Source organism: Panicum virgatum, chromosome 9N, assembly GCF_016808335.1.
Source record: "Panicum virgatum strain AP13 chromosome 9N, P.virgatum_v5, whole genome shotgun sequence".
NCBI lineage: Eukaryota > Viridiplantae > Streptophyta > Magnoliopsida > Poales > Poaceae > Panicum > Panicum virgatum.
Window position 1 is genome coordinate 32,966,496 of NC_053153.1, and position 25,539 is coordinate 32,992,034.

The 25,539-nt window shown below is 46.3% G+C and overlaps 3 protein-coding genes across 3 annotated transcripts; all 3 read left to right on the plus strand.

The window, feature by feature from the left end:
* The first annotated feature begins 7,817 nt into the window (after positions 1–7,817).
* On the plus strand, positions 7,818–9,628 carry LOC120688977. Its single transcript, XM_039971318.1, has 5 exons — positions 7,818–7,869; positions 7,990–8,523; positions 8,636–8,895; positions 9,014–9,226; positions 9,510–9,628. The coding sequence occupies exons 1-5, from the start codon at positions 7,818–7,820 to the stop codon at positions 9,618–9,620; spliced, it is 1,170 nt and encodes a 389-aa protein (XP_039827252.1). The 3' UTR covers positions 9,621–9,628.
* Positions 9,629–10,998: 1,370 nt separating this feature from the next.
* Positions 10,999–11,432, plus strand: LOC120692961. The gene has a single exon (XM_039976355.1). It carries the CDS (start codon positions 10,999–11,001, stop codon positions 11,368–11,370), a length of 372 nt encoding a protein of 123 aa, XP_039832289.1. The 3' UTR covers positions 11,371–11,432.
* A 2,473-nt stretch (positions 11,433–13,905) lies between these two features.
* Positions 13,906–14,978, plus strand: LOC120691762 (protein TIFY 11d-like). Its single transcript, XM_039974949.1, has 3 exons — positions 13,906–14,148; positions 14,250–14,366; positions 14,593–14,978. The coding sequence occupies exons 1-3, from the start codon at positions 13,954–13,956 to the stop codon at positions 14,611–14,613; spliced, it is 333 nt and encodes a 110-aa protein (XP_039830883.1). The 5' UTR covers positions 13,906–13,953; the 3' UTR covers positions 14,614–14,978.
* The last annotated feature ends 10,561 nt before the right edge of the window (positions 14,979–25,539 follow it).

The window sequence follows — 25,539 nt, forward strand, 5'->3', positions numbered from 1 at the left end:
GATCAGTTAAAAGGAGCCAAGTATTTCTCCAAGATTGATCTAAGATCAGGATACCATCAACTCAAGATTAAGGAAAGTGACACCGCAAAGACTGCTTTTGTGACAAGGTATGTGCAATATGAGTTCACCATGATGTCTTTTGGATTAACCAATGCCCCCGCCTATTTCATGAACCTTATGAATAAAGTGTTCATGGAGGAATTGGACAAGTTTGTCATTGTCTTCATTGACGACATACTCATTTACTCCAAGAGTGCCCAAGAGCATGAGCAACATCTAAGAGTGGTTTTGGAAAAGCTAAGAGCACATAAGCTTTACACCAAATTCAGCAAGTGTGAATTTTGGCTTGAGAAAGTGGCTTTTCTTGTCCATATTTTGACTGCAGAAGGAGTGGCAGTAGATCCGGAAAAGGTATAAGCAGTCTCTAATTGGAAGCAACCAACTAATGTGAGTGAGATCAAAAGCTTTATTGGATTAGCTGGATACTATCGAAGATTTATTGAAGGGTTTTTCAAGATAGCTAGACCCATGACAGAGCTACTCAGGAAAGATAAGAAGTTCACTTGGACAGAGTCTTGTGAGAAGAGTTTCCAAGAGCTAAAGAAAAGATTGACAACTGCACCAGTATTGATATTGCCAGATATTCAAAGAGATTTTGTCATCTATTGTGATACATCAAGACAAGGGTTAGGATGTGTTCTGATGCAAGATGGAAAGGTACTAGCTTATGCCTCCCGGCAGCTCAAACCCCATGAGCAAAACTACCCTACCCATGACTTGGAATTGGCAGCAGTAGTGCATGCCTCAAAGATTTGGAGACACTATTTAATTGGAAACAAGTGTGAAGTCTATACTGACCACAAGAGTTTGAAATATATATTCACTCAGACAGACTTGAACTTAAGGCAAAGAAGATGGTTGGAGTTGATCAAGGATTACAACATGGAAATCCATTACCACCCAGTCAATGCAAATGTTGTAGCAGATGCCCTTAGTAGAAAAATCTATGAACCCAAGAATGCTCAACTACAAGAAGAGATGGCACAACTGAATCTGCACATAGTTCGTCGGCCTCAAAATTGCAACTTAGATGTGCAACCCACACTAGAAGATCAAATTAGACAATCTCAAAACAAGGATAAGGATTTGATGAAGATCCGCAATCAAACGGGGGGAAATAATGCTCCAGACTTCAGAGTAGATGATAGAGGAACCTTGTGGTATAAAAATAGAATTTGTGTGCCCAAGGAAGGAAGATTCCGACAACTTATCATGGAAGAGGCCCACAACTCAGCATATTCTATCCACCCAGGAGCCACTAAAATATATATGGACCTAAAAGAAAGATATTGGTGGACTGGTATGAAGGCAGATGTAGCACAATTTGTGGCACATTGTGATGTTTGCCAGAGGGTAAAAGCATAACATCAGAAGCCAGCTGGTCTACTTCAACCACTACCAATTCTAGTTTGGAAGTGGGATGAAACTGGCAATGGACTTTGTCAATGGTTTACCCAAAACAAAGAAAGGAAATGATTCAGTATGGGTAATAGTGGACCGACTCACCAAGGTCGCTCACTTTATACCTGTACGTACTTGTTATGGTGGAGATAAGCTAGTTCAGTTGTATATTGACAATATAGTAAAGTTGCATGGAGTGCCTAGCAGAATTATTTCAGACCGAGGAACTCAATTCACCTCTAAGTTCTGGAAAAGTCTACATAAGTCCATGGGGTCTAAATTGGATTTCAGCTCAGCCTACCACCCTCAGACGGATGGTCAGACAGAAAGGGCAAATCAAATCATGGAAAATATGTTAAGGGCTTGTGTACTTACCTATGGTAAGGATTGGGAGAAGAGTTTAACCTTTGTAGAGTTCTCCTACAATAATAGTTATCAAGCCAGGTTAGGCATATCCCCTTTTGGAGCCCTTTATGGAAGAAAGTGCAGAACCCCTCTAATGTGGTCGGAAGTAGGAGAGCGTACCTTACATGGGTCTGCTCTCATAAAAAGAAGCATAAGATCAAGTGGCAGAAATTAGAGAAAAACTTATGGCAGCTCAATCCCGCCAGAAGAGTTATTCAGATAAGCGAAGACGAGAATTGAGTTTTGGAGTTGGAGACTATGTATATCTTAAGGTGTCTCCAATTTGTGGGACTCGAAGGTTTCAAGTTCGGGGAAAGCTAGCACCCCGTTATATAGGACCTTATCAGATACTACAAAGAATTGGAAATGTTGCATACCGTATCCAGTTGCCTGAAAAAATGTCAGATATACACCCGGTGTTCCATGTGTCCCAACTAAAGAAATGTTTGAGAGTCCCAGAAGAGCAAGTATTTGTAGATGCAATAGCCTTGCAAGATGATCTCAGATATCAGGAGTTGCCAATTAAAATCTTAGATACAGTCACCAAGCACACAAGAAATTCAACAGTCCGACTATGTCGAGTGCAGTGGAGTAGGCATAGTGAAGCTGAAGCCACCTGGGAGCGAGAAGATGCCCTGAGAAAGGAGTTTCCCCGTCTATTTAGGAATCAGCCGAATCTCAAGGACAAGATTCATTTTAAGTGGGGTAGGATTGTAACAGCCCAAAAATTCATATTAAAAAATCATTCGAATTCAAAACTATTTTTAAAATCTAATTGCATAAACTCTTTCTTGAGCTCAACTCCTTGTGCCTCTAATCCACCTGAGGCTTAATCATCATCTCTCACATATACCTCAACAAATCAGATCTTCTCTATTTCTTAATCCCTCAGTTGCTCTCACTCCAAATTGTGTGCTCTCACGTACACAAATTTCACGTACACATGTTGCACGCATGCAGCAGTACTTCAAGCACAAAAGCATGCAGCCATATCAACTAATGGCACCCAATTGCATGCTTGCAAGCCTATCCCTGCCATCGCTCACGCAGCAGCATGCCCGCGCACGCGCAGTGCAGCGACGCTGGCGTTTTTGCTTCTTGGCCTCACCTGCCTGTCGCTCGCGGCCACACACACCACAGTTCGCTCTGCCGCACCCGTCACCTCACCACAGTTCGCTCTGCCGCACCCGTCACCTCGCCACAGATCGCCACAGACCGCCGCGCATCCCGCTGCCGGCCACCAGCGCGCCGCTCCACGCCAAGCAGCCCCGCGCACGCGTAGCTACAGCACCGTCAAAGATCAGCACCCTCGCCGGCCTTTGCCCGGCCTCGTCGCCAGCGCCGTCAAGCATAGTGCCACGGTTGGCCGCACATACCCGGCTGCATCCCCCTCCCCGGCCTATAAAATGCAGCGCCGAGCTCTCTTCCCCGCCGCGCCACCCAGTCCTCACCGTCACCGAGGTTCCCCGCCCTGCTAGCTAGACCACCGCTCTCAAGAACCAGAAGCCGTCCTCGCTCTCGAGTGCTCCCCTGTGAAGGTGAGACCCCTAGCAGCCTCTCCACCCGCAGCTCCATCCACGCCATCATCCCCATCACAGCCGCCCTCCAGAATTGAGCTCGACGAGGAAGCCACGGCCATGGCTGCCACGCGGCCGGAGACGACTTGCGCCTCCCATACTCGAAGCTGCCAAACCGGAACCCCCTCGGCCCCCTCTATCTCCCCATAACCTCAATTTCATTTTTAGTGGCCCGTGCTGCCGTGCGGCAAGCTGCAGAGCTTGGCCGGCCTCCCATGGTGACCAAGTATGAGGAGAACGAAGCCCCTGACTATTGTGTCCCTCTTCTGTTTTATTTTCTTCCAAGGCCCAAAACTCTAATCAAGTCTAAAGCCCAAATGCACACAGCATGTACCCAGCCCAACAACCACCACGTGCAGCTCCTTCCAATTATATTAGTCCATTTTCGGAATTAATTAAACACCCAATCTTATAACTCCAATATCTCATCCATCCAAGCTCCGATTTAATCAATTCTTTTTCCTGAATTCCTATAAAATCATACACTATCCACTCCTTCTATTTTCATTCCTCTTTGAGCTTATTTTATGTTATGTTTGTGTTTGTTTGTGTTTGCTTGTCGTTGTGCCACTCTCGCCCGTAGCCGACGGAGTGACTGACGAGGAGAACGCCGAGGAGTACGCGGAGCAGTACCGCGAGCCGGAGCCCGAGAACGAGTACCGCGAGCAGGAGCTCGGCTTTGAAGACGGTAAGTCCAATCTCATCCTTTGATGCATATTTTGACCCAGTTTTACAAACACAACCTATTGGCCTGTTTTAAAAATTGCATATTGCTTTACTGCTGAAACACGGTTGGATAGCCACCCCTTGATTGTTATAATCATTCCATGATGACCTATGTTTGTCTCTAAATATGATTTGCTCTGTTTGGATAATAAACCCTACTAGAATGCTTAGGAACTGTTACTCATTTTATTACACTCCAAATATGATTACAATGTATTTTTAAACAAAGAAATGTGTGAGTATTGGGAAAAATGGGATTTTTGGAAAATAAAGAAAAGAGATATTTAGATGAGATGGATGGCATTTTCTGTGTGAATTGCATATGTTGGGCTCGTACCTTTGTGGTTGAGCAAGGTTGGGAGATATCCATCTTGTCACAATTAAGGACCAAGTTGATGTGTCATCTTGCCTAACTCAACTTATCGTACAACCACTCGACTATTGTGTGTGGCAACGGCTTAGCATAAATCCCACAAGCTAGTCTGGTAGTCATCAGGAAAGCTGGGAGCAACGGGTGATCAAGGAAACGGGATAAAATCTGGGTGACTTATGCCCCGGTTTGACCTCGTTGGTAGGTCAATGACCCCTTGGTGGATCCCGTGTTGGCTACTCAGGTCTAGCTAGGTGGTTAATGGCTTCGATGGGATATGCACCGACACTAAGGTGATCGTGCTGTGGTACCCCGCTTGTGGGTAAAGTGTACACCTCTGCAGAGTCTAAAATCTATCCGGATAGCCGTGCCCACAGTGCTGGGCGAGTTACGGTTTGGTCACATAACTAGTGTTTCTTTGGGATGGATGGTATTGGTGTGAGTTGTTTTGGACTGTGTCCGGCAGTTATGCCGTGAGCTACGACGGATGAGGAGTCCGGTAGAAATTTTAAAACTTGGATCCCTTGTGTAGGATCAACCCCCTCGATTACTAAAGAATTGTTTTAAGAAAAACCTTTTCCAAAATAAACCCCCTTGCATGTGTAAAAACTGGCATTACTGTAAATTAAACATGAGCCTTATCCTTGATATATCCCGTGCATATGCTTTATATCCCCCTCCGTGGAGGAGTTTGGACTTGTTGAGTACTTTTGTACTCACCCCGATATATGTTGTTGCTTCAGAGGAAGATCCGGACTTCGTGGTTGAAGACGTTGAGTAGAGGTTGCGTCCGCACCCAACTCTGCCTGTGGTGTTGGCCCTGTTCAGGATGCTTTCGCTGGCACGTTACTCTGAGCCCGAGCCGGACCCGATCTGTTCTTGCTTTGGAGTATTATTGTAGCCTCCTTAATAGTTGCTATCATTTGTATCAAGAATTTTCCTCCATAGAGGTTGTACGGTGACTGAACTATCTGATGAATAAATGTGTTATCAGCCTCCTGGGACTGATATTTGTATTACATTTAGTCTCTACTTAAGTGGGGATGCTTCACCTGTAGATCGCCTTTATTATACACTTTTTATACCCGATCTGCTGTCGTTTTCTGTATCGGCAGAGCCTTGCCGATACGCCGCGTGAGAGTGATTCGGAAATCCAGTTGATACACTCTTGAATTTGACTGTTTGCTGTTTTCTTGTCAATTTACAGTTCAAATTGACTGGCACGCCTTGGTTTGAATCAAGTGCAGTCCGAGCTTGGCATACGGGGCTCTCGGGCTTGGTGTGTGATCGTTTCGCGTCAACACTTGGTTTGTCATACCAAGATGAGGCAAGTGAAGGTTTTCAAGTGGAACTCAATGCAGGAAACTTGGACACCGAACAACAGGATGATGAAGGAATTTTGGATGTTGAACAGCTGGAAGATGAAGATTGTGTTCAAGTTGATGCAAGTGTAGTTGATAATCTTCGTAGGAAATGGAAGAAAAAGACGAAACATGAAGAAAATGACGAAACATTATGGCAATATGTCAGTGATAATGAAGGTCCAACAAGCCTTGACGACGATGATGATAGCGATGTCTGACTAGCAGGGTAAAACCATTTCCTTACTTCTTACTGTTATTTAATTTGCTGTAGAAGTTCTCCCATTCATATGTAATGCAGTAGCCTCATCTGATGTAGCTGATATTTTTCATCTGATATAGCTGATATTTTTCATCACCTAGAGAACCAGTAGCCATGAAGTTATTTTAGGGCGCTGGAACCAGTAGATAAAAGGGGGGAAATGAGATATAAATTCACACTAGAAAATAGTGGTTACATTAGAAACTGAAAACAAAGTGGAAAAAGTGACAGTCAAGACAAACTATATCAGAAGTTCACAAAAGGCAAGCAATTAATGCACCGGAGGTCAATGTCATATGCTATATACTTGGTGAGGAAAGTAAAGGCTTAACAACTTTCAGAACTATTTTTCTGTTTATATAGCTCTATTGCAAACTTACATGAGCATAAACACAGGCAAGGAACTTGGTTTAGTATGCGATCTGAAAGAATTGTTGTATTGATTGCCAAGTATGGAATCTTTGAGTCATAAAGCTGCTATTAACAAGCTCTGCAGCATGGTTGTTTAGATAGACACTATGGTTCGCTTCATTTGTCATTGACCCACCTATCTGAACTGGGTGCACTTTGTTGGCTATTTTGTTATTATAAATTATGCTGCATCGGTACTTATGTTGTTTCTGCTGTTTTTCAGATTCCCTTAGGTCTAGTTGAGGGGAGGGTGACCCACATCATTTGGCCACCCTGGAAGATTAGCCAAGTGGAGAGAAGATGTCTGAAGGGAGAATTTTTCCTGTTTGATTTGACTCTACTGTATTGGGTGAAAATATGGACCATTTCCTTCTGTTCACCATGCTGTTGTTTTGTACTTTGTGTAAGCGGCTTGATTTTTTAGTTGATGAAGTGAAAATATGGACCATATGCGTCGTGTCGTATGTTAACAGTGAATGAACACAGTTCCTGTGATTGTACTGGGGTATTTGTATACTGAGCACTTGAAAATTCTTTTTTTTTTTTTGATGCACATTGGAGGTTGGACAGAGAAGCACTCCCCCCTCCAATTAACTCTTCCTGCCCCTCGGCTTCTCCCTTTGCTACTTGCTTGTGCCACCATCCCTCTGTTTTTATTTTTGATTGACATGTTCCAGATATTTATCCAACATTAATTTCTCAAAGGAGATATTCATATGCTTTTTTTGGCGAAGAGGAGTAAGGTGTATCCGAATATCTGATCCCATGAGCCCCAAAACTGATGTTTCACTGAACAAGAATTGTTCTGTATTTTCGGTTCAAAAAAAGAATTGTTCTGTATTATGCCCGGGAAGCTCATGCTAAATATTTAAGTGTTAGGTGCATAAGCACCAACAAAATAGCTTGCATAGCTAATGATGGGGTCCAAATGTTTGCCCCTCCTAAATTGTCTGTTTTTTCTTTATTCAGTAAGAATAAAGTTTCAGTCCCACAAAGCCTGCGGTGCAATTTCAGCGACGTGCAAGAACGTGTAGTAGGAGGCAAGGTGGAAATCGCTGAGCAATTTTAGTCCCACAAAGCCTGCGGTCCAAATCGCTGAGCAAAGAGCCAAAGAGTTGTTTGCTAGTACTCGAAAATGGCAGTCATCCCTTTGCAAATGTTTAATGTAGGGAATTGTACTGGGTCATGGATAGAGGCGAGGATAATTGAAATTTGACTGTGGTTCCATCATATGCTTAACGGGGATGGGAACCATATTGCAACTTGCTGTAGATGAATTGGGTATCCATGTATCGGGTTATAGAAAATCAGGGACGTTTAGTCTTGTTGCATGTTCGATTCTATTCCAAGATTGTTTTGCTTCTGAATTTGCGTAGTAATTCCTGATAATTTTAGCAATTTGTTATGCATGTACAGAGGAGCCACCACCTACTGAGTATGAAAGGGCAAGGCTTCAAAACTTGATGAGAAATAATCAAATGTTGCAGAGCCTTGGTGTTTCCAAATTGGTTTCAATTATTAATGGCTCTATTGCAGCAATGCACAAACAAATTAGTCGTGAAGATTCTGATTCTTCGTATGAACCAGAGGGGGATATGGAGGACTCTGAACATGGTTTAGTTGACAAGGTATTTGCAACCACATTAATTTGGATTATCTCTTGTTGCATAATTTTCAGAATTATTACTCATTTGTGCTCCAACTCTAATGACATGCAGGTCTCAGAGAGGAATACCACCGTGTCTTCCGGCGCAGCAAGACGCTCAAAGAGTGTGTACATGCCACCAGTTGACCAAGACCAAATTACTAGGATCACAAGACAAAAGACAAGGCAGCTGTTATCAACTGGGGATGGGCTTCAAGACACACCTACAAATACAGCACAAGAAGATGCAATAGCTGCCCTGTCTCCTAATCAAGCTTCTGACCAAACTGAGATGTGTAACGAAGGCAAGAAAGCATTGCTTCTTTCTGATGAAACTTGTTTTATACATCTACATTTTATACATCTGCATATAAATGCCTATGATTTGCACTAAGTGAGAATGCCAATTATTTTCAGGTGAACAAACTGATATGGTGGATAAGTCCAAGAGGGGGAGAAGTATGGGTTTTCATTTGGAAAGGATGACCCAAGGTTTGAATGCTAAGATTCCAGTGCTTGTTGCTGATGGCAAGAGAAGGCCAGACGCGCCCGTGCAAGCTGCAAAACTTGCGTCGGAGAGTGGGATTATTATTAAGCAACACATACCAATATACACACACTGGAAAGAGTACAAGAAGGACCAGGCTACTCAATCTGAATACATGGGAAGACTTGGTGTAAGTACATCAACTCCTTTTCAACAGCTACCTTAACTTAGTAGTTATGCTAAAGTTTAATTTATGCTTTGAAAGCCCCTTTCTGATGTACATGCTCTTGACATCTTGTTTTCACTAGGTCAAATTTACCATTGACACAAGCAACAAGGCAATCAAAACGGCATGCACTGATTTGCTAAGGGGTGGAACACGACAGTTTAGGCACAAGCTTAAGAAAGAATATTTTGATGGTGTACCAGCGAATGAAGTGAGAACTACGCCACCAATCAAGAGTATGACTGAAGATCAGTGGAAAGCACTAGTGCAAATGTGGTCAGACCCAAAGCACAAGGTAAAGAATTATTGCTTAAATAAATGACCAGATGTGTCCAGGTCATGATAAACAGCTATCTGCTGCTTTCCCTTTGAAAACTGTTAGGGCTTGTGTGTTTAGCATAACCCCTAAGGTTTCACATAATTGATTGTTAACTTGTTTGCTGTACTGTTCAGAAATTGAGAAGGATCTTTTCCTTTGGTGTGTTTGTTACTTGAGTGTGTTTGTTCTTGTTAGGATCTGGAAGCTGTTAAGCTTAGGAAAATGTTTGGTAATAGATATACTAACATGTGCCTTATAGGAGAGGTGTGACCAAGCTAAAAAGAATCGTGGGAAAGTTAAGTATCCACACAAGAAAGGTTCTAGGTGCTACATTGCGCAGACCCATGTTGTGGTAAGATCAAAACATTGACCCTCTTGTTGTTCCTACTATTTTAGTACTGCAAGCTGTACTCATCAAAACTAAAAATATGACGTGTTAAGCTAAGAAGCAGACTACTAAATCCTTGTGGTTCTGACTGATTTGGATAACCTGGCTGGAAATCATGATGCATTCGGGGATGTTTGTTCCAAATTAGTTAAGAACAATTTGCTGTTTTGAAAAAAGAAGTAGCCTACTAAATCCTTTGGTTCTGACTGATTTGGTTAACCTGGAAATGACAATACCTTACACGACGTTTGTTCCAAATCAGTTAAGGCCAACCAGGCTACTAGATCATTTTAATTTTCAGTCAAGGTAACAAACAATTGTTCAAGGGCTCATTCGGAAATGTACCCAGGCATTTAGACAGACAAACTGCTGTTGTTTTTTTGGTTGATAAATTTAATGTTTTGACACAGCAAGAAATTCTATGAAAAAATTGGTATTCAATTTCAAGATCATGCATATATAAAGAAATACTGAAAAATGGTTGAAACCTCCATGCTTTGTATTTAGTACTGCAAGCTTAAATTGTTTTGAATGAAACTTGGGGCCATCTTAAACTGTGTAAGCTGTTAGACTTGTCTTGATAAGAACATGATGCAATTGCTTTATCACCCTGCTTGCTTAAATTCCTTTTCTCTCATACTTGTGATAGATCAAAGAAAAGCATATCTGCTGTATGTTTATTTTGTATTGACATGATTTTCAGATTCAAAACTAATATTTATAAATTGTTTGCTTGTATTTTTAGAAGCAAGACAAATATAAAAATGAGCTGCCGAATGCGATTGATCTGTTTAAGGAGTTGCATTGCAGTAGCAAGACTAGATTCACTGAACCTGTAAAGAAAGTGATTGTAAGTTGATGTTCAGTTCTCTTTTCCATTTCTTGTCATGCATCTAATCAGTCTTGCTTGTACACTTGCATATGTCTGCTCATGCTTGTTGATTCATGGATGCTAGCTTAACCGAAACATGTATTGTATATTACTCAATGTTTTAAAATTCAAGAGATAGCTGCTGGAATTGTAGACAGAGATTTTTTTTCATGTCATATAAATTCAACAAACATGCCTGAAATAGATGTCAGTCTCCATTACTGAAACCTAATGCTCATTTATGACTGCCCTATTTTGTCAAGTACTGCTCTTGTAATAATGTATTCCTATGATGCTCAATGATGCCTCTGATTCTAGAACCAGTGAAGTAATGGTGTGGATTTACTGATGTGTTTCCTAGATGCTTGACCAATAAAAAATGTCATGCATGCTTTATGCTTATTAGTGTGTAGTGGTTGACTAATGCAACATGCATGCATTGCTGCCCATCTGATATTGTTCTGACTATATTTTAATGTGTTAGTTCAAATGGAGGCAATTATGGCTGAACCTACACAAGAAGGACAAGCACCAAAGACTCCAGTTGAAGTTGTTGCTCAAGTCCTGCCATCATCCAAGTTTCTACAGAATGTTGGCCTTCAGCCAGCAGGGGCGAACAAGCGTGCCAACACTGCACGTGTACATGAACTTGAAGCTGAAGTTCAGCAAGAGAAGCAAGTTGCTGCAGCACTTCAAGAAGTGATTGATAGCCAGCGAGATGAGATGGAGGACTTGAAGAAGAAGATGAGTGCTTCCGAGGAAGTGAGTCAGATCCAGGAAGTAGAGATAAAGATGTTGAAGCAGCAAGGAGAGGAGACAAATTCCCTCCTTTGTCGTTTGCTGAGCCTCAACAAGGAGTAGGCCGATGTGCAAGAGATCGCCGTTCCTACTGCCATAGAGGTGATGTCTACTTTGTACTGCTGTGATTGTGAGTGTGAGATGGCCTTTTGGGATGCTGCCACATGTGTTTTTGTGCTGGTCATGTTGCCAGATTACTCTATGTGATGCGGCTGTTGTGAGATGGCTTTTTGGGCTACTGCGATTGTGACTTGGTTTGGTTAATGTCATATATCATGATGTCGTGACATGAGTTGGTTTGAACTGTGAATAAATTTGAGATGGAGAGATTAGTGTTGATGTTTTCATTCTATTTGAGATTCTGTATGTGCTGGAATATGGAATGGGCTGTAATGTATGTGCTGGAATATGGAATGGGCTGTAATGTGCTATATGGGCTTGGTTCAATTCAATTTTGGGCTTTCAATCTGTTGGAAAAAACTAAAATTCAAAATTCAGTTCAGCTGCCAAAAAAAATAGCCTCACTACGTGGACCTTATTGGGCTCATGTCCAAAATAAGCCCAAAAATGTCATTTGGTACATGGGCTTTGTTGGACTATTTTTTGTTTTGTGGCGAATCAAATCATCACAAAGGGTCTGCCATGTCACCTCCAAGTCATCACCACATCAGCAGAGGATATTTTTTGTGATGTTTTTTGTCCTACATAGCACTTGCATAGTCAGCCATGGCACAATATTTGTGACGTTTCTTGGGTTTATTAGTGACGAAAAGCGAGCGTCGCAAATTAGTGACATCATAGCGATCGTCACAAAATTTGCGACCAAAAAAACTATTTTCGTCACAGAATACATTTTATGGCCCACATTAGGCGACGGTCGTATTTTCATCACCTGAACGTCACAAAATGCAAAACATAATGAAAATAATCATTTCTGTGACATAAACGGAACGTCGCCTAATGTCAAATCTCTTGTAGTGAGGTACGGGACAGCGGAGCTAGGGGCTCGTGCGGCCGGGCGTGGACGCGGGGCTCAAGCAGTGGAGCTCAAGCGGTCAGCCAGGCGCAGGCATGGGCGGACTCGCACGGCGGCCAGGGCAGAGCTCCCCGCGCCTAGGGGTGGAAATTGTCGGCGGCGCGTCCGGCCGCGGGCCGCCGCTCCCCCGCGGCCTCCCCTGCGCCGGCCGCCGGAGGAGCTCCTGGCGGCGACCATGGGGCAGCTTTGGGCGTAGGTGCTCGCCGAGCGGGCTTGTGCCCGCCACCTTCGCCCGTGCTCGCCGCGCCGCCTTCCGTTCTTTCCCCTGCCGTGCAGCGCCAATGCTCGGAGGGAGGGAGAAGAGAGAAAGGAAGAAGAAGAAGTTGAGCTATTTTGATAGGTTATGTTTCAATCGTGATTTTGTAATGTTGCAGTTGTCATTTCATGATGTTGCAACTGTGCTCTTAGGACCAACATGTTGCAAACGGATTTTTGCCATGTTGCAGTTGTGATTTCGTCATGTTGCGTGACAATTTATGATGTTGCAATGAGTGTTTTGGTCAACACAAGATTGAATGTTGCATGTAACATGATGCGGATATTGCGGTGGGTTTTTTCATCATCAACGGATGATTAAAAAGTTTTTCGTAAATGTATTTTTCAATGTTGCATATGTTGATTTTTTCCATTACATGCATTATTCCTTGATGTTGTGTATGTTATTTTTAAATGTTGCAAAAAAAAGTTACATGTTGCATGCAACATTTACGCATGTTGTGGCGGGAATTTTCACTGCACGCTACCGTCCGATACTAGGCCTGGACGTCGGACGTCCGGGCGCTATCAGTGCCGCAAAAGAATAGGCGTGTTTTCCTCCCACTCGTGCAGAAGTAGTACAAATAGAACTCTTTTATCGACAGACACGCAATAGTAAGTCACAAAGGAAGTAATATTATAGCAGCATGCCACGCATGGAAAGCAGTGTATCCATAACATCGCAGAAGTAGCAGATGATGGGGCCATGCGATCTTCTGCTGCATGACAAAAAATCCGACGATAAAGCACCAAAACAAGTCTAGTGTTTTGTCCGTAGCTACTAAAAAAGAAGGAATAATTTATGTTTTTTCTTGTTTCACTGATACACTAGCACATCTCCTCTCAAAGTAACTGAAAACAATCACTACGGGAAACAGTGGGTTTTTCCCGTAGTGAATGGAAATCACCTGAGTCCACTCCGGCTTCTAATCTAAGAATTACACAAATATATGTGAACAGTTTAGACAAGCTAAAATTAGCCCAAACATTAGAAGAAAGCAGAAGATATACAGAAAGGACCCTAAAATTGCACACAGTGAAACGAGAGGGAAAGAGAGAGCGAAGCGTACACTACTGCACATCAGTGGCTGATGCATGTGTGGGCATGTGGCTGTAGCCGGACTCCCCCTCGCGCTCCCCGGCCCTCCGCTCGACGATCGTCCTCTCCCAGACACACCCAGACCCTTGCATTTCAGGAGCTCTCTCGCTCACCCAGACGCACAAGCAAACGAAAACGCAGCCGAGCCTCGCGGCTATAATAGCAAGCCCCCGGACGAGCCTCCTATTCGCAAGAGAGACACGGCAGAAACAGTGACCCACGGGACACCGATCGAGGACGGCGAGGGGCCGGGGGGATGGCCGCTGCCGGCAAGAGCAGGTTCTCCGTCACGTGCGCGCTCCTGCGGCGGTACATGAGGGAGCACCAGGGGCAGATGGGTGACCTCGCCGGCTTGTTCCAGGCTCCAGCGCCCCCGGTGGCGCCCGAGGAGAACGACGACGACAGGATCATGCAGCTCTTCCCCATGCGCGCCGTGGCGATGCCGGCCCAGGTGAGGTGAGCGTGTTATCATCACTCCCTTGATTTTGGCTGATGATGTGTTCTTGAGATGAGTCTGGTCTCACGGTGGTCTTCTCGGTTTGTTAATTTCAGGCCGGAGATGAAGAAGGAGGCGCCCATGGCCATCCTCTACGAGGTTCCTCATCAACGAGACGAAGCACAGATGAGGGCGGCGTCGCTGCACAGGTTCCTCGGGAAGAGGAAGGTCAGGTGAGGGGAGGAGACACGGCGATCGCGCTCGATCACATCTGAGATCCATTGAGACACACGGCGATCCGCTCGATCGATCACATCTGAGATCCACTATACATCTTTTCTGCTTATAATTTCTCTCGATCGGCGGTGTTTGGATAGAACGACGGTGTCGAGTAATTCCACTATATGAGATCGATCATCACATCTCCGATGATAACACGCGTGCATTAGTACTCCGCAGGATCAGCGACAACTACCCTGATCACATGGACGACTCGACGCCGGCAAAGAAGAAGCAGAAAGACGCCGCCGCTGCCCGCAAGTCCTTCCAGGACGTGCCTGATCCCTCGTGGCTCCGGCTCTGAAAACCCTTCAGCGTTTATTTAGGAGAACATTATTGATGGAAAACTTTCAATAACCATCTTAGAAGAAGACACGTAAGCACTCAAAAAGAGTTTGCTGTTGTGTCATCTTCCAAGATGATTTACGGTTAGCTGAAGACTATGCAACAGCCGGCTGTAATTTTGTTGGTTGGAACGGCCGGTCCCATGCAACGTACATTTAGAATTGCAAAATAGTGGTGAGCTGCTGTACGCTCGCCAGTCTATTTTTATACACCAAATTTTCTAAGGGCTCCACAACAGCAAAATTTACAGTAATTTATATACTATATCAACACTCACGTGAGCCTGTTCAAGTGCTCTCCAGTTCGTACATTTAAAAGAGCAATGCCAACATTTAAAAGTTGTAGTTGTTGAACTATACATTAAAATTAAAATTTATCGCACAATTATGTTTCTTTCGGTGAGAATGATCTCACCTGTATATATTTCGGTGAGACTTTTTGAGGAGACATAAATTGCTTTTGTAGTAAACAAAAATTGCTGAGCAAAATAAGTTAAACTGTTCAATTGGTCAGGCAAATCGTAGAATATGCATAAAACATCCACCAATCGCAACACACTTGTCCTGCCTTCTTCTCTAATCACACTATCTAATCTATCTTCGCAGCATGAACATCATGTCCACTTAATTCAAATGAGATGGGTGAAGCAGTTTTTTTAAAAAAGTCATGAGCAACTGTTTAAAAAGTCATAAGCAAATTAGAATATAATGAAAAGCATTTTCCCAATGAGAAAAAAACACCACCAAAACATATTGATGTAGGGATCTAGTTTTGAAGCTCTTGTCGACACAAACACTATGGTACAATCAGATTTTAATTTGGATGCTCGATTGTGAGACTATATGGCTTTTCTAAATTTTAAAGATCGCATATATGCGCTGATGTCATCCTCCCATGCACGCTTTGTTTATTTCTCTCCAATTTCACATGCATACAAGTGCAATCCGAGAAAAAGTCAGTTTCGTTGCTAGAAAAACAAAAATAGCCCTGTAAAATTGGTTCCCTTTCTATAAAAGAGTACGCGTATGGCTGGACTAAATTACGGCCTGCCGGAAGTTAGTCATGTCCTTAGTTGAGGATAAGTGAATTGAGTTGCTAGACTTGCACATATTGATCTAATTAAGTGAGGGTTTGGATGTATTTTGTGGAATTTACAGATGAATGGGGCTTCCATTGTAAATTCAATATACATGCATCTAGTCAATAATGGTATTAATGGCCTGTTTGGAAAGGAGGAATGAAAAATAGCGTAATGGAAAAAATGCAGGAGAAGAATAGAGTGCAGTGTAAAAGCAGAGGATGGCAAAAACTTAGGAAAAAGATAAAACAGGGTGTTTGGAACACATGAAACCATAACGCAGAATAAGAATACTATAGACTACAGAGATGATTAAACACCCTAACTACCTAGTGATAGGTTAACTCAATTCACTCAGGATTTACACGTGGTATTTTCATCAGATATAAGATCTTATATGTCTTGCCTCTCTTATCTATTACCCTTCCCCTCCACTCATTTACTATTTTCTTATTTTCATCCTCCTCCGTTCTCTTCTATCTCTACCATGGCTCCTTCGTTTGCACTTCCCAGCAATCATGGTGCTTTCGCCACTTTGCTCTACCAATAATGACGTTTCAATTGGATTATTAGAAGCAGAGGGAGCGCTTTAGGGGCGACAAATTGGAGCTCATCACATTAGCTCTCGTTGGTAGCTTGAACCTTTAACTTTGCGCACACTCGAGGCTGCAAACTTGCAGCGGTCAAAGCTCCACCTGGTGCTTCGGCGATAGCGCAAACATGGTAATGGCAGGCTAAGCATGCTGGGTTGTTCTATTGGAAAGGAAGAGAAAGCAAGAGCTGCGACTGGATTTTTTTTCCTTTGAAATTACAAGCCTGCAACAGTATTCTATAGGAAAGGAATTGGTGAATACTTTGATCCAAACACTTTTGCTCCAAAACTTTTCTCTGTTTTTTTGCCTATACTTTTCCTATGAAAATACTGGTTCCAAATAGGGCCTAAAGAATTTGGCATGCAAAGATTCCTCTCATAATAATTTTTTTATCATGGTATCTTAAAAGGGGATGGAGTGATCCTTACTGAAGATAATTAGCTAGAAGGAATTGGGATGGGAGTAAAGCTTGTTGTTATTGCTGTAAGCTAAACTATTCAGCACTTGTTTTTCTAATACCATTATGCAAAATTTCTTTCTCATGTAGTTCACATTTTGTCAGGTATACCAACACATAAAATATAGAATAATTGTTTCTATTATTATCAGCAGGAGTTGGAGATATTTATCTGGCAATCTGGTTCGTATAGAATGATACTGTGTTTAACAATTGTAGATAATATTACTTTTTCAGGTTCTTTTTATGGGGACACATTAGCTTTGATTTTCATCTCTGTTCCAGTAAACTGATGAAGGGGGCTGGTTGATGCTTACCAGCTTCTAGAGTCTCGAGTTTTGTATTTCTTTGTGTTTGACGGATGGCTTTTAATTTTGGGTATTGGTCAAATAACAATAAATATAGTATGGTTTAAATTCTGAGTGTGACTGTAATAATTATGGAATGATGCTTCTCTTTGGAAGGGGTCCTAGGTGGGAACTATCTTTACATTATCATAAAAAGTGTCCATGGTGGCTAGTTTTGTGGGCTACAATGTTTATACTAGTTGGGTCTAGTGAGCTACAAGTTACATGGCCACATGATCTCTTGCAAAAGATTTGTAGAAAACCTGTTTAGTGGACATGATGTATGCGAAGCTGCTTGACGTGTTTGTGGATATGTACTATGAGCGGCATGTAGTAGAACCAACATCGTTGCAAGAAGTTTAAATCAAGAAGGCAACAAGGGGGAGAGAGCTCTCCTAATAACATTCGGTCGATATATAATGATATGAGAATAGAAAAATGCACCACCGATAATCTCATCTTCCTTCGCCTGCACATCTTCTTCTCTCGCTCGTGCCCCCCATGGTGAATCCCATTCTGCTAGAAGCTTCCCCCATGCTGGCGTCGGAGGCAATGTCAGCAAGGAATGCCCTCCCCTCCCTCCATCCACTCTCCCTTTCCATCCATCGACAGTCTAGGAGACTACTCCTTTTTCGATGAGCTCCTCCGCCTCGAAACGGCCTCTTACGGATTTGGCGGCACCATCGCCGTCAGGTCCAACCGCAACCGCTCCCATGCTAATTTGGCCAAAATATATGACTCCCCCGCCGTTGGCACCATCCAACCACTATCCTTCACCACCACAATAGGTGCGGCCATCCCGCCCACAACCCAGCACCATCGTTGATACGGCAACCCCCCACGACCACCCCTTTAGATCCCGTAGTCATAGATCCCGTGCCCAACCCTAAACCTCATAACTCTAACCCCAACCCGAAATTAGAGCTCGCAAAAGTTGTATTTATCATTGGAGTAGAGGTGCTCGTCTGAGAAGAAGAGGTCACTAGAGATGGAGGTTGCCCGATTCATGTTGTTACTTTTTCTATTCGATTTTACCTTCTTTAACTTTTCCCCTTTTTTATACTTTTTTTCGTTTCGACATCCTCTTCCCTTCCAAACTAAGAGATTAAGCTATCCAGAGGCCCTCAGAAGATTGCCGGGACATGGAGGTTGTCCAATTTAATTTGTTAACTCTTCATTTTTATATTTACCTTCTTTATATTTTATCTTTTTTACCTTTTTCCCCTTCCAACATCCTCTCTCCACCTTCCAAACTAGGAGGCCTCTCGATCCAGAGCCCACCCTTTCTACATTCTAGCTTAAAGAGTAAAATTCATGGTGGATCCCTAAACTTGTGAAGTGGTGTCATTACGGCTCCTGATCCCTAAAATGCATTTGTTTACTCTACATTCTTGGATCGGGCTCCATCAGACATCCAAACGGGACTCGACTCGACCTGTTACCTAACGTGGCCCTCCACGTTGGAGTCGACGTGGCTTGGCGCAGCTAAAATAGCTGGGTGACCCTTCCGCTCGGCTCGTCCTCCCTATTTATTTGTTGCCGCGCCATCCCCCTTCCTTCCCCTCTTGCCTCGTCGTCCTTGTTGTTCTTGCCACCGCCCCGACTGCTACTTTTGCCAGTAGAGGTCTGCGAGGATCGTCGGTCGTGGGTGAAGGAGGAAGGAGACCCAGTGACTTCACCCCCATGCTGCTGCACCCCCATGCTGCTGCAGGCGGCTAGGTTTGCTAGATTGCTTCCAATTCATGTTGTTAATTCTTCAATTCGATTTTACCTTCCGATATCTTCTTCCCTTCCAAACCAAGAGAGCTCTCGAGTTAAGCTAAATCGTAAGCCTCTCAACAGATGGAGGTTGTCCAATTCAATTGGTTACCTCTTAAATTTGAAATTTACCTTCTTTATTTTTTCTTTTTTCCCCTTCCAAGTTCCAACATCTTCTCTCCACCTTCCAAATTGGGAGGGTTCTCGAGTTGATGTAGATTGAGACCCCTCTCGTTCTACATTATTTTAACCCCAACCCCAAATTAGAGCTCATCGAAGTTGTATTTATTACTGGAGTAGAGGTGCTCGTTAGAAAAGAAGAGGTCACCAGAGATGGAGGTTGTCCGATTCATGTTGTTACTTCTTCGATTGGATTTTACGTTCTTTAACTTTTTCCCCTTTTTTGGGCTTCTTTTCCTCCCAACATCTTCTCCGTTCCAAACTGGGAGAGCTCTTGAGTCAAGCTTAATCGAAAGCCCCTTAACAGATGAAGGTTGTGCAATTCAATTGGTTTCTTCAATTTGATATTTACCTTCTTTATTTTTTTAATCTTTTTCCCCTCCCAACATCCTCTCTCCACCTTCCAAACTGGCAGGGCTCTCGAGCTGATCTAGATCGGGAGCCCTCTCATTCTGCATTATTCTGGGTTAATTAAATCAGTAGCACACCGCAAGGCGAATGAGCTGTGCGCGTTCTTTGTGGCGCGGCGGTGTGCCGGCCGGCCAGTGCGTACACACGTCCGCGTCGTCGCTCCATGATGCACGTATATGATCCTCTATTTTTGCCACGACACATGAGTTTGGAGTATCCCGAGAAGCAGCAGTCACACGACCACGACGTCTCGTCGTCCAGATGAGCTGTGCCGCGCGACATCAAGCGTCGTTATCCTGCGCCAGCTGCCTGCACTTTTTGTTGGTAGCAGTCGTCGTTTGCTAGCACGCCAATCGTCATGCGTGGCCAGTGACGCCGACGGACAGATCCGACTCAAGAGCGGCGGCGCTGGCAACTACACTGCACTGCAGCTACCTCCACCGTACCTGCGATGATCCGTACCACAAGGCATCACACACTGATCGAATCCTTGTCTTGTCGCGGCACGTTAGGTACGGCGGTGCTCCGTCATCACGACAAGCGGCACTTGCCAGAGGCGCCGTTCCACGTCACTCGATCACCAGGCGATCCATGAGCGGCTAATAACTTTCGGTGGCGATGAAGATCCAACTGACGTACACGCGTTGCTGCCTGCCAACCGATCACGCACATCGGCGGCAGATGATGCTAAAACTTACGAGGTGCACCGCAAGGCATCATGGATCAGTTTACTTGCAGGTTGCATGAATGTCGGGGAAGCAAGCAAAGCTAAGGTTTCCTCCTGTCCTGTGTGACTCACCGCAGAGCAGATGCTCATCAGGTCGATCCGGAGCTCGCTCGCCATGTGAAGGGCTGCCACACACGCAGCGCGAGGGCGCCAAGAGCGTGAGCTTTGCTTGAGGCGTTTGTGGAGTGTAAGAAGGCACTGCACGCCGGGTGAAAGTACCTTTACATGTATGGATGATGTGGCTACTGGCTCCCCTGCCATGCATTCCGGGTGCGGATTGTTAGTAGAAACTTCTTTGACTGCTGGGGACCAGCGGTAGTTTGTAAGGAGGAGTACGGTACCCCACCTTTGCTCTGCGTACCCCGCTGCTGTCCCCACCTCCTGCCCACTTCCCAGCTGTATATCCTCACATTTACTGTTGGACCAATTAATATTATTTGAAGTTATTACCATGCACTGAATTTCAAAGTTTTAATTAGTTCACCTGCGAACAGCAAGTTTTTTCAGGATTGGAAGGAATCCCCGACCCCGGCGTTCCCACCTCCGCAACCCGCGCCGGCGACCGCTCCGGTCCCGGCGGCCACCTTCCCCCGGGCTGCTCTCGCTTCTCCCCCGATGGGTAGCCCGCCGCCTCCTCCCCCTCCACCACCCCCACCCTCTCTCCGCCCCAACCCCAGGTCGGCCCCGGATCTACGCCGTCAGCTCAACCCTGATGCCGCCCCCTTCTCCCCTTCCCCCGGAGCGGGCCCGTCGCGGCCGTTCGAAGGTTCCCCAGAGGGGATCTGCTTCAGCGTCTCGTCCGATTCGGAGGCGGATGTTGACGAGGATGACGAGCTACACTGGATCCCCCCTGCGCATCTCCCAAGGGGAAGGCTGCTGCGGCGACCGACAGGCGCAGATCCGCGTCTCCAACGCCCGGCTCGGGGGGATTCATGGCCGACGCTCGTCGTGCGGGTCGAGGACCCAGGTCGTCTTCCCCTCCCTTGGGTCGTGCGGCCGGCGCGCAGGCCGCTAGGAGGGGGCCCAGGTCGTATTCTCCCTCCCCCCCCTCCTCTGGTCGACGAGGATGGGTTCCGTCGCGTCGTCAATCGGCGCCGCCTCCGGGAGCAAGCTCGTCGTCAGCACCCCCCCCCCCCCCCCGTTCGTCGGCCGGTTCCCGCCGATCTGGTGGGACGATGCTTCAACTGCCTCGCGACCGACCATGTGGCATCCCGGTGCCACAATCCCTCACGTTGTCTGCGCTGCGAGGAGACTGGCCATGTCGCCAAGAACTGCAAGCGGCCACGTCTCCCTGGCGCTCCACTGCGGGGTCGTGGACGGCCTGTTCAGCGTGCCGGTCCGGAAACTGATGCGGCGATGGCCGCAAATCGATGAGGTTTGGGTCGCTCTGCCGCCTCGGCATCCACCGCTTCTTCGGGGTCGGCTTCCACTGGTCGCGCTTATTCCGGTCCTCCATCCATCTGTGCGGCGTTGCCGGTGACTCGTTCTCCGTCACCGGCACGTCGCCACCGTTCTCCGACGTCGCATCCGGGATGCTCTTCACTGCCTCCGTCTTTCCCGCGGGGCCACCCGTCCCGCCGCCCCGCTCTGGTGGTCCGCACTGTGCCCAGGACTCAGGAACTTCAACTTGATGAAGACGAGCTGGCGGCAAAGGCTCTGGTCGTATTGGTTCTTGGCACCCGGCCTTCTGTTGCTCCTTACCAGGTGCGCCGGTTCATCCAAGACAACTTTGGGGTCGTCGGCGCCGATTTCACGCTTCATCGGTACTGGCCGGAGGATTTCTTGGTCATCTTCCGTAATGCTTCAAATCTTCGCCGGGTCTTGGACGCCCCTCCTCTCCCTCGGGCGGACATGGTTCTTCGATTCCGCCACTGGAATCGCCTCTCCACCGCTGATGCCGATGTCATGCGTTTCAGGGTTATGCTCGAAATCAGGGGTTTCCCGGCTCATGCTTGGTCGGCTGCCACTGCACAGACCATCCTTGGTGATGCGTGCGCTGCTCCTGAGCTCACTCCTACCACGGCTGCCCGTGCGGACCTGCGTCGTTTTCAGACGGTCGTTTGGTGTAGCGACCCTGATCTGATTCCTAATAAAGCCGTGATTTGCGTCCCTGAGAAAGTGGATGACTTGGGACCGAACAACCTCTGCCTCCAGCCTGAGGATATTAGATACCATGAGCAGCGCCTTCTTCGCTATAAGGTCGACATTGAGATCCTGGAAATTCATGACTGGAACAACTCCGGCTCGTCCGATGGGGGGGACACTTTGCCTGACCGGGTGCTCAGTGACTCTGATTCTGATGAGGATTACCCGGGTGTCGCTCCAAATCTTCGCTCCCGCCCATGGCCTCGGCGGACTATTTTTAGGACCCCTGGTTATGGTGATGGGCCTAGTGGGGCTGGCGCTGATGCTGTCGCGTCTAACCCTACTCCAGGTGATGTTGTTGATGCTCCTGTATTATCGGTCGACAGTTTTTCTAGAAGGTCGCCTCCCTGCCCACTTCGCTTTGGTTCTTTCGATTGTTTGTGCCATCCTTCTGCTCCCTGTGTTTGTCGCTCTGGTGATTCGTTTCAAGATGGTGCTGCTGTTCAGGCTTATGTCGATCGTGATGAGTCTCTAAATCCCTGCCGGCCTGACCCCATGCTGATTGAGTCGTCTGTAACTCACCAACCCTTTACGGCTCTTCATCGTGAGTTCGACCCAATGTGCTTTGAGGCCGAGGCCGTCGGTCGTTCTTCACCTGCCCGGAATATGGGCAGGCCGGATTCTGGCCTGCATGTGCTGGTTCCCTCCACCACTGTCGACCGTGCTACCGAGTCCTCACCTGTGCTCGAGCCGGTGCGCTTCGATGTCCAGGACTCCTCGCCGGTGCTCCGCAACACAACTGCTGATCTGCAAAATGTAACGGTCGCTCGGGGGACTCGCCAAACACTCCCGCTTCATCTCTTTGCTAATGATGAAACCCCTGCAAATGAGCCTGTCGCTAATTTTACTCATGCTGTCTGTAGGGCCGCACCTCCTCCGGTGCTGCTGGCCTCCCCGCCGCGCCGGACATCACGGCCTCAACAGGGCTTCACCATCAGGCGCAGCGAGCGGCTCGCCCGGAAATCGCGACACCGGGCCACAAAGCTCGCGGTCCAAGCCCAAAATGTGATGATGAAAAAGCTGGGCATTACATCCGACAGCCGGCCTCCGGATGCTTCCTCCTACCAGGAGTTTACGGCTACGTTCTCCTCCACTCTAACAACCACGCATTGTGAAGCTCTAGATGCGCTCCTGCCTGTTGGAATGGGCGCTTTGGCAACTGAGGTGGTTACACCAATGATGGTGTCCTAACCTTGTCGTTCCTGTATGTCTGGTCGCACAACTTGTTCTCCATGTTAGGTGAAAACTGTTTGATTTGGAATGTGCGTGGCTTGAATTCTCGTGCACGGCGCAACGTGGTGCGGGAGTTAGTTGATCAAGAAAATATCTCCCTCCTCTCTCTACAGGAAACGAAGCTCCAAGATTGCACCGAGTCTGTAGTTCTGGAGACTTGCGGTGCCAATTTTGATTTCGTGTTTAAACCGGCTGCGAATACTTGCGGAGGCATCCTTCTTGCTTGGAGACGTGATACATGGGCTGTTACTTCTCCGGTAATTCGGTCGTTTAGTCTGACGGTGAAGCTCACGTTGCTCCAGTCCAACTTGACCTGGTGGTATACCTCTGTCTACGGACCACAATCTGATCAGGAGAAAATGCTCTTCCTGGACGAGCTCAAGGAAGTGCGCGCGGCATGTCCGGGCATGTGGCTCCTTTGCGGCGATTTCAACCTCATTTATCAGGCCCAGGACAAAAACAATGGACGGCTTAACCGGCGCATGATGAATGCTTTCCGTCGCCTCCTGGATGACGTGGACCTCCAGGAACTACATCTCTTTGGTCGCCGTTTCACCTGGTCAAATGAGCGCGCCAGGCCGACGCTCGAGCGACTTGATCGCGTCTTTGCTTGCGAGGACTGGGTGGCCGACTTCCCTGACCACGCCCTTTTGGCTTTGGCGTCCGAGTGCTCCGATCATGCACCACTTCTACTCAGAACGGACTGCACTCTTCCTCACCTCAAGCGCTTCCGTTTTGAAAATTTTTGGACCAAATGTGATGGTTTCTTACAGGTGGTGGAGGAGACCTGGAATGCTCCCTTGCCTTGGGCACATGCGCCGGTCGACGCTTTCAGGTGCCTTGATTTTAAGCTGCGGAACTTGGCAAAGGCTCTGAAAAGCTAGAGCGCGAAAAGAATCGGATCGATACGCTTGCAGCTTGCGATTGCCAAAGAAATTGTTCTCCGCCTGGACTCCGCCCAGGATCATAGAGAGCTAGCCGTGCACGAGTTGGCTCTCCGGAGAAAGGCCAAACTTTGCTCTCTGGGTCTAGCTTCTCTTCAAAGAACTTTGGTCCGCCAACGAGCTCGCATCACTTACCTGGCTGAAGGCGACGCTAACACCAAGTTTTTCCACCTTCAGGCCTGTCATAGGAGCCGCAAAAACTATATACACAAGCTTTGTACGTCTGACGCTGTCCTCTTCAAGGACGATGAGATGGCGGAAGCTGTTTTCAATCACTTTAATGCTATCCTGGGCACAAGAGGCGACCAGTTGGTCCACATCAATCTTGACCAGCTTGATTTAAAAAGTCTTCAGGTCTCGCAGCTGGACCAGTGCTTTACTGAAGACGAGATCTGGCAGACGATCGCGGACATGCCATCAGACAAGGCGCCGGGGCCCGATGGGTTCACGGGTTTATTCTATAAAATAGCCTGGCCGATCGTCAAAGGAGACATTTTAAGAGCGTTTCATGCTCTGTGGTCGCTCGATGGACGTAGCTTCTATCTCGTAAATCAGGCCTATATGGTGCTACTTCGCAAGAAGCATGCGCCGTCAGGTATAGGCGACTACCGGCCTATCAGCCTCATCCATAGCTTCGCCAAACTGCTGGCAAAGGTGCTTGCACGCCGCTTGGGCCCTCACATGAAAGAACTGGTAAAACATAATCAGAGCGCTTTCATCCAATCTAGGCTCATTCATGAGAATTACAGGGCGGTCCAGTTAAGTGCCAAATTGCTACACCGTGCAAAAATCCCAAGTGCACTTATCAAGGTGGATATTGCTAAGGCGTTCGATACGGTAAATTGGTGTTTCCTTTTGTGCCTGCTGCAACATCTCGGCTTCTCGAGACGTTGGATCGATTGGATTGCT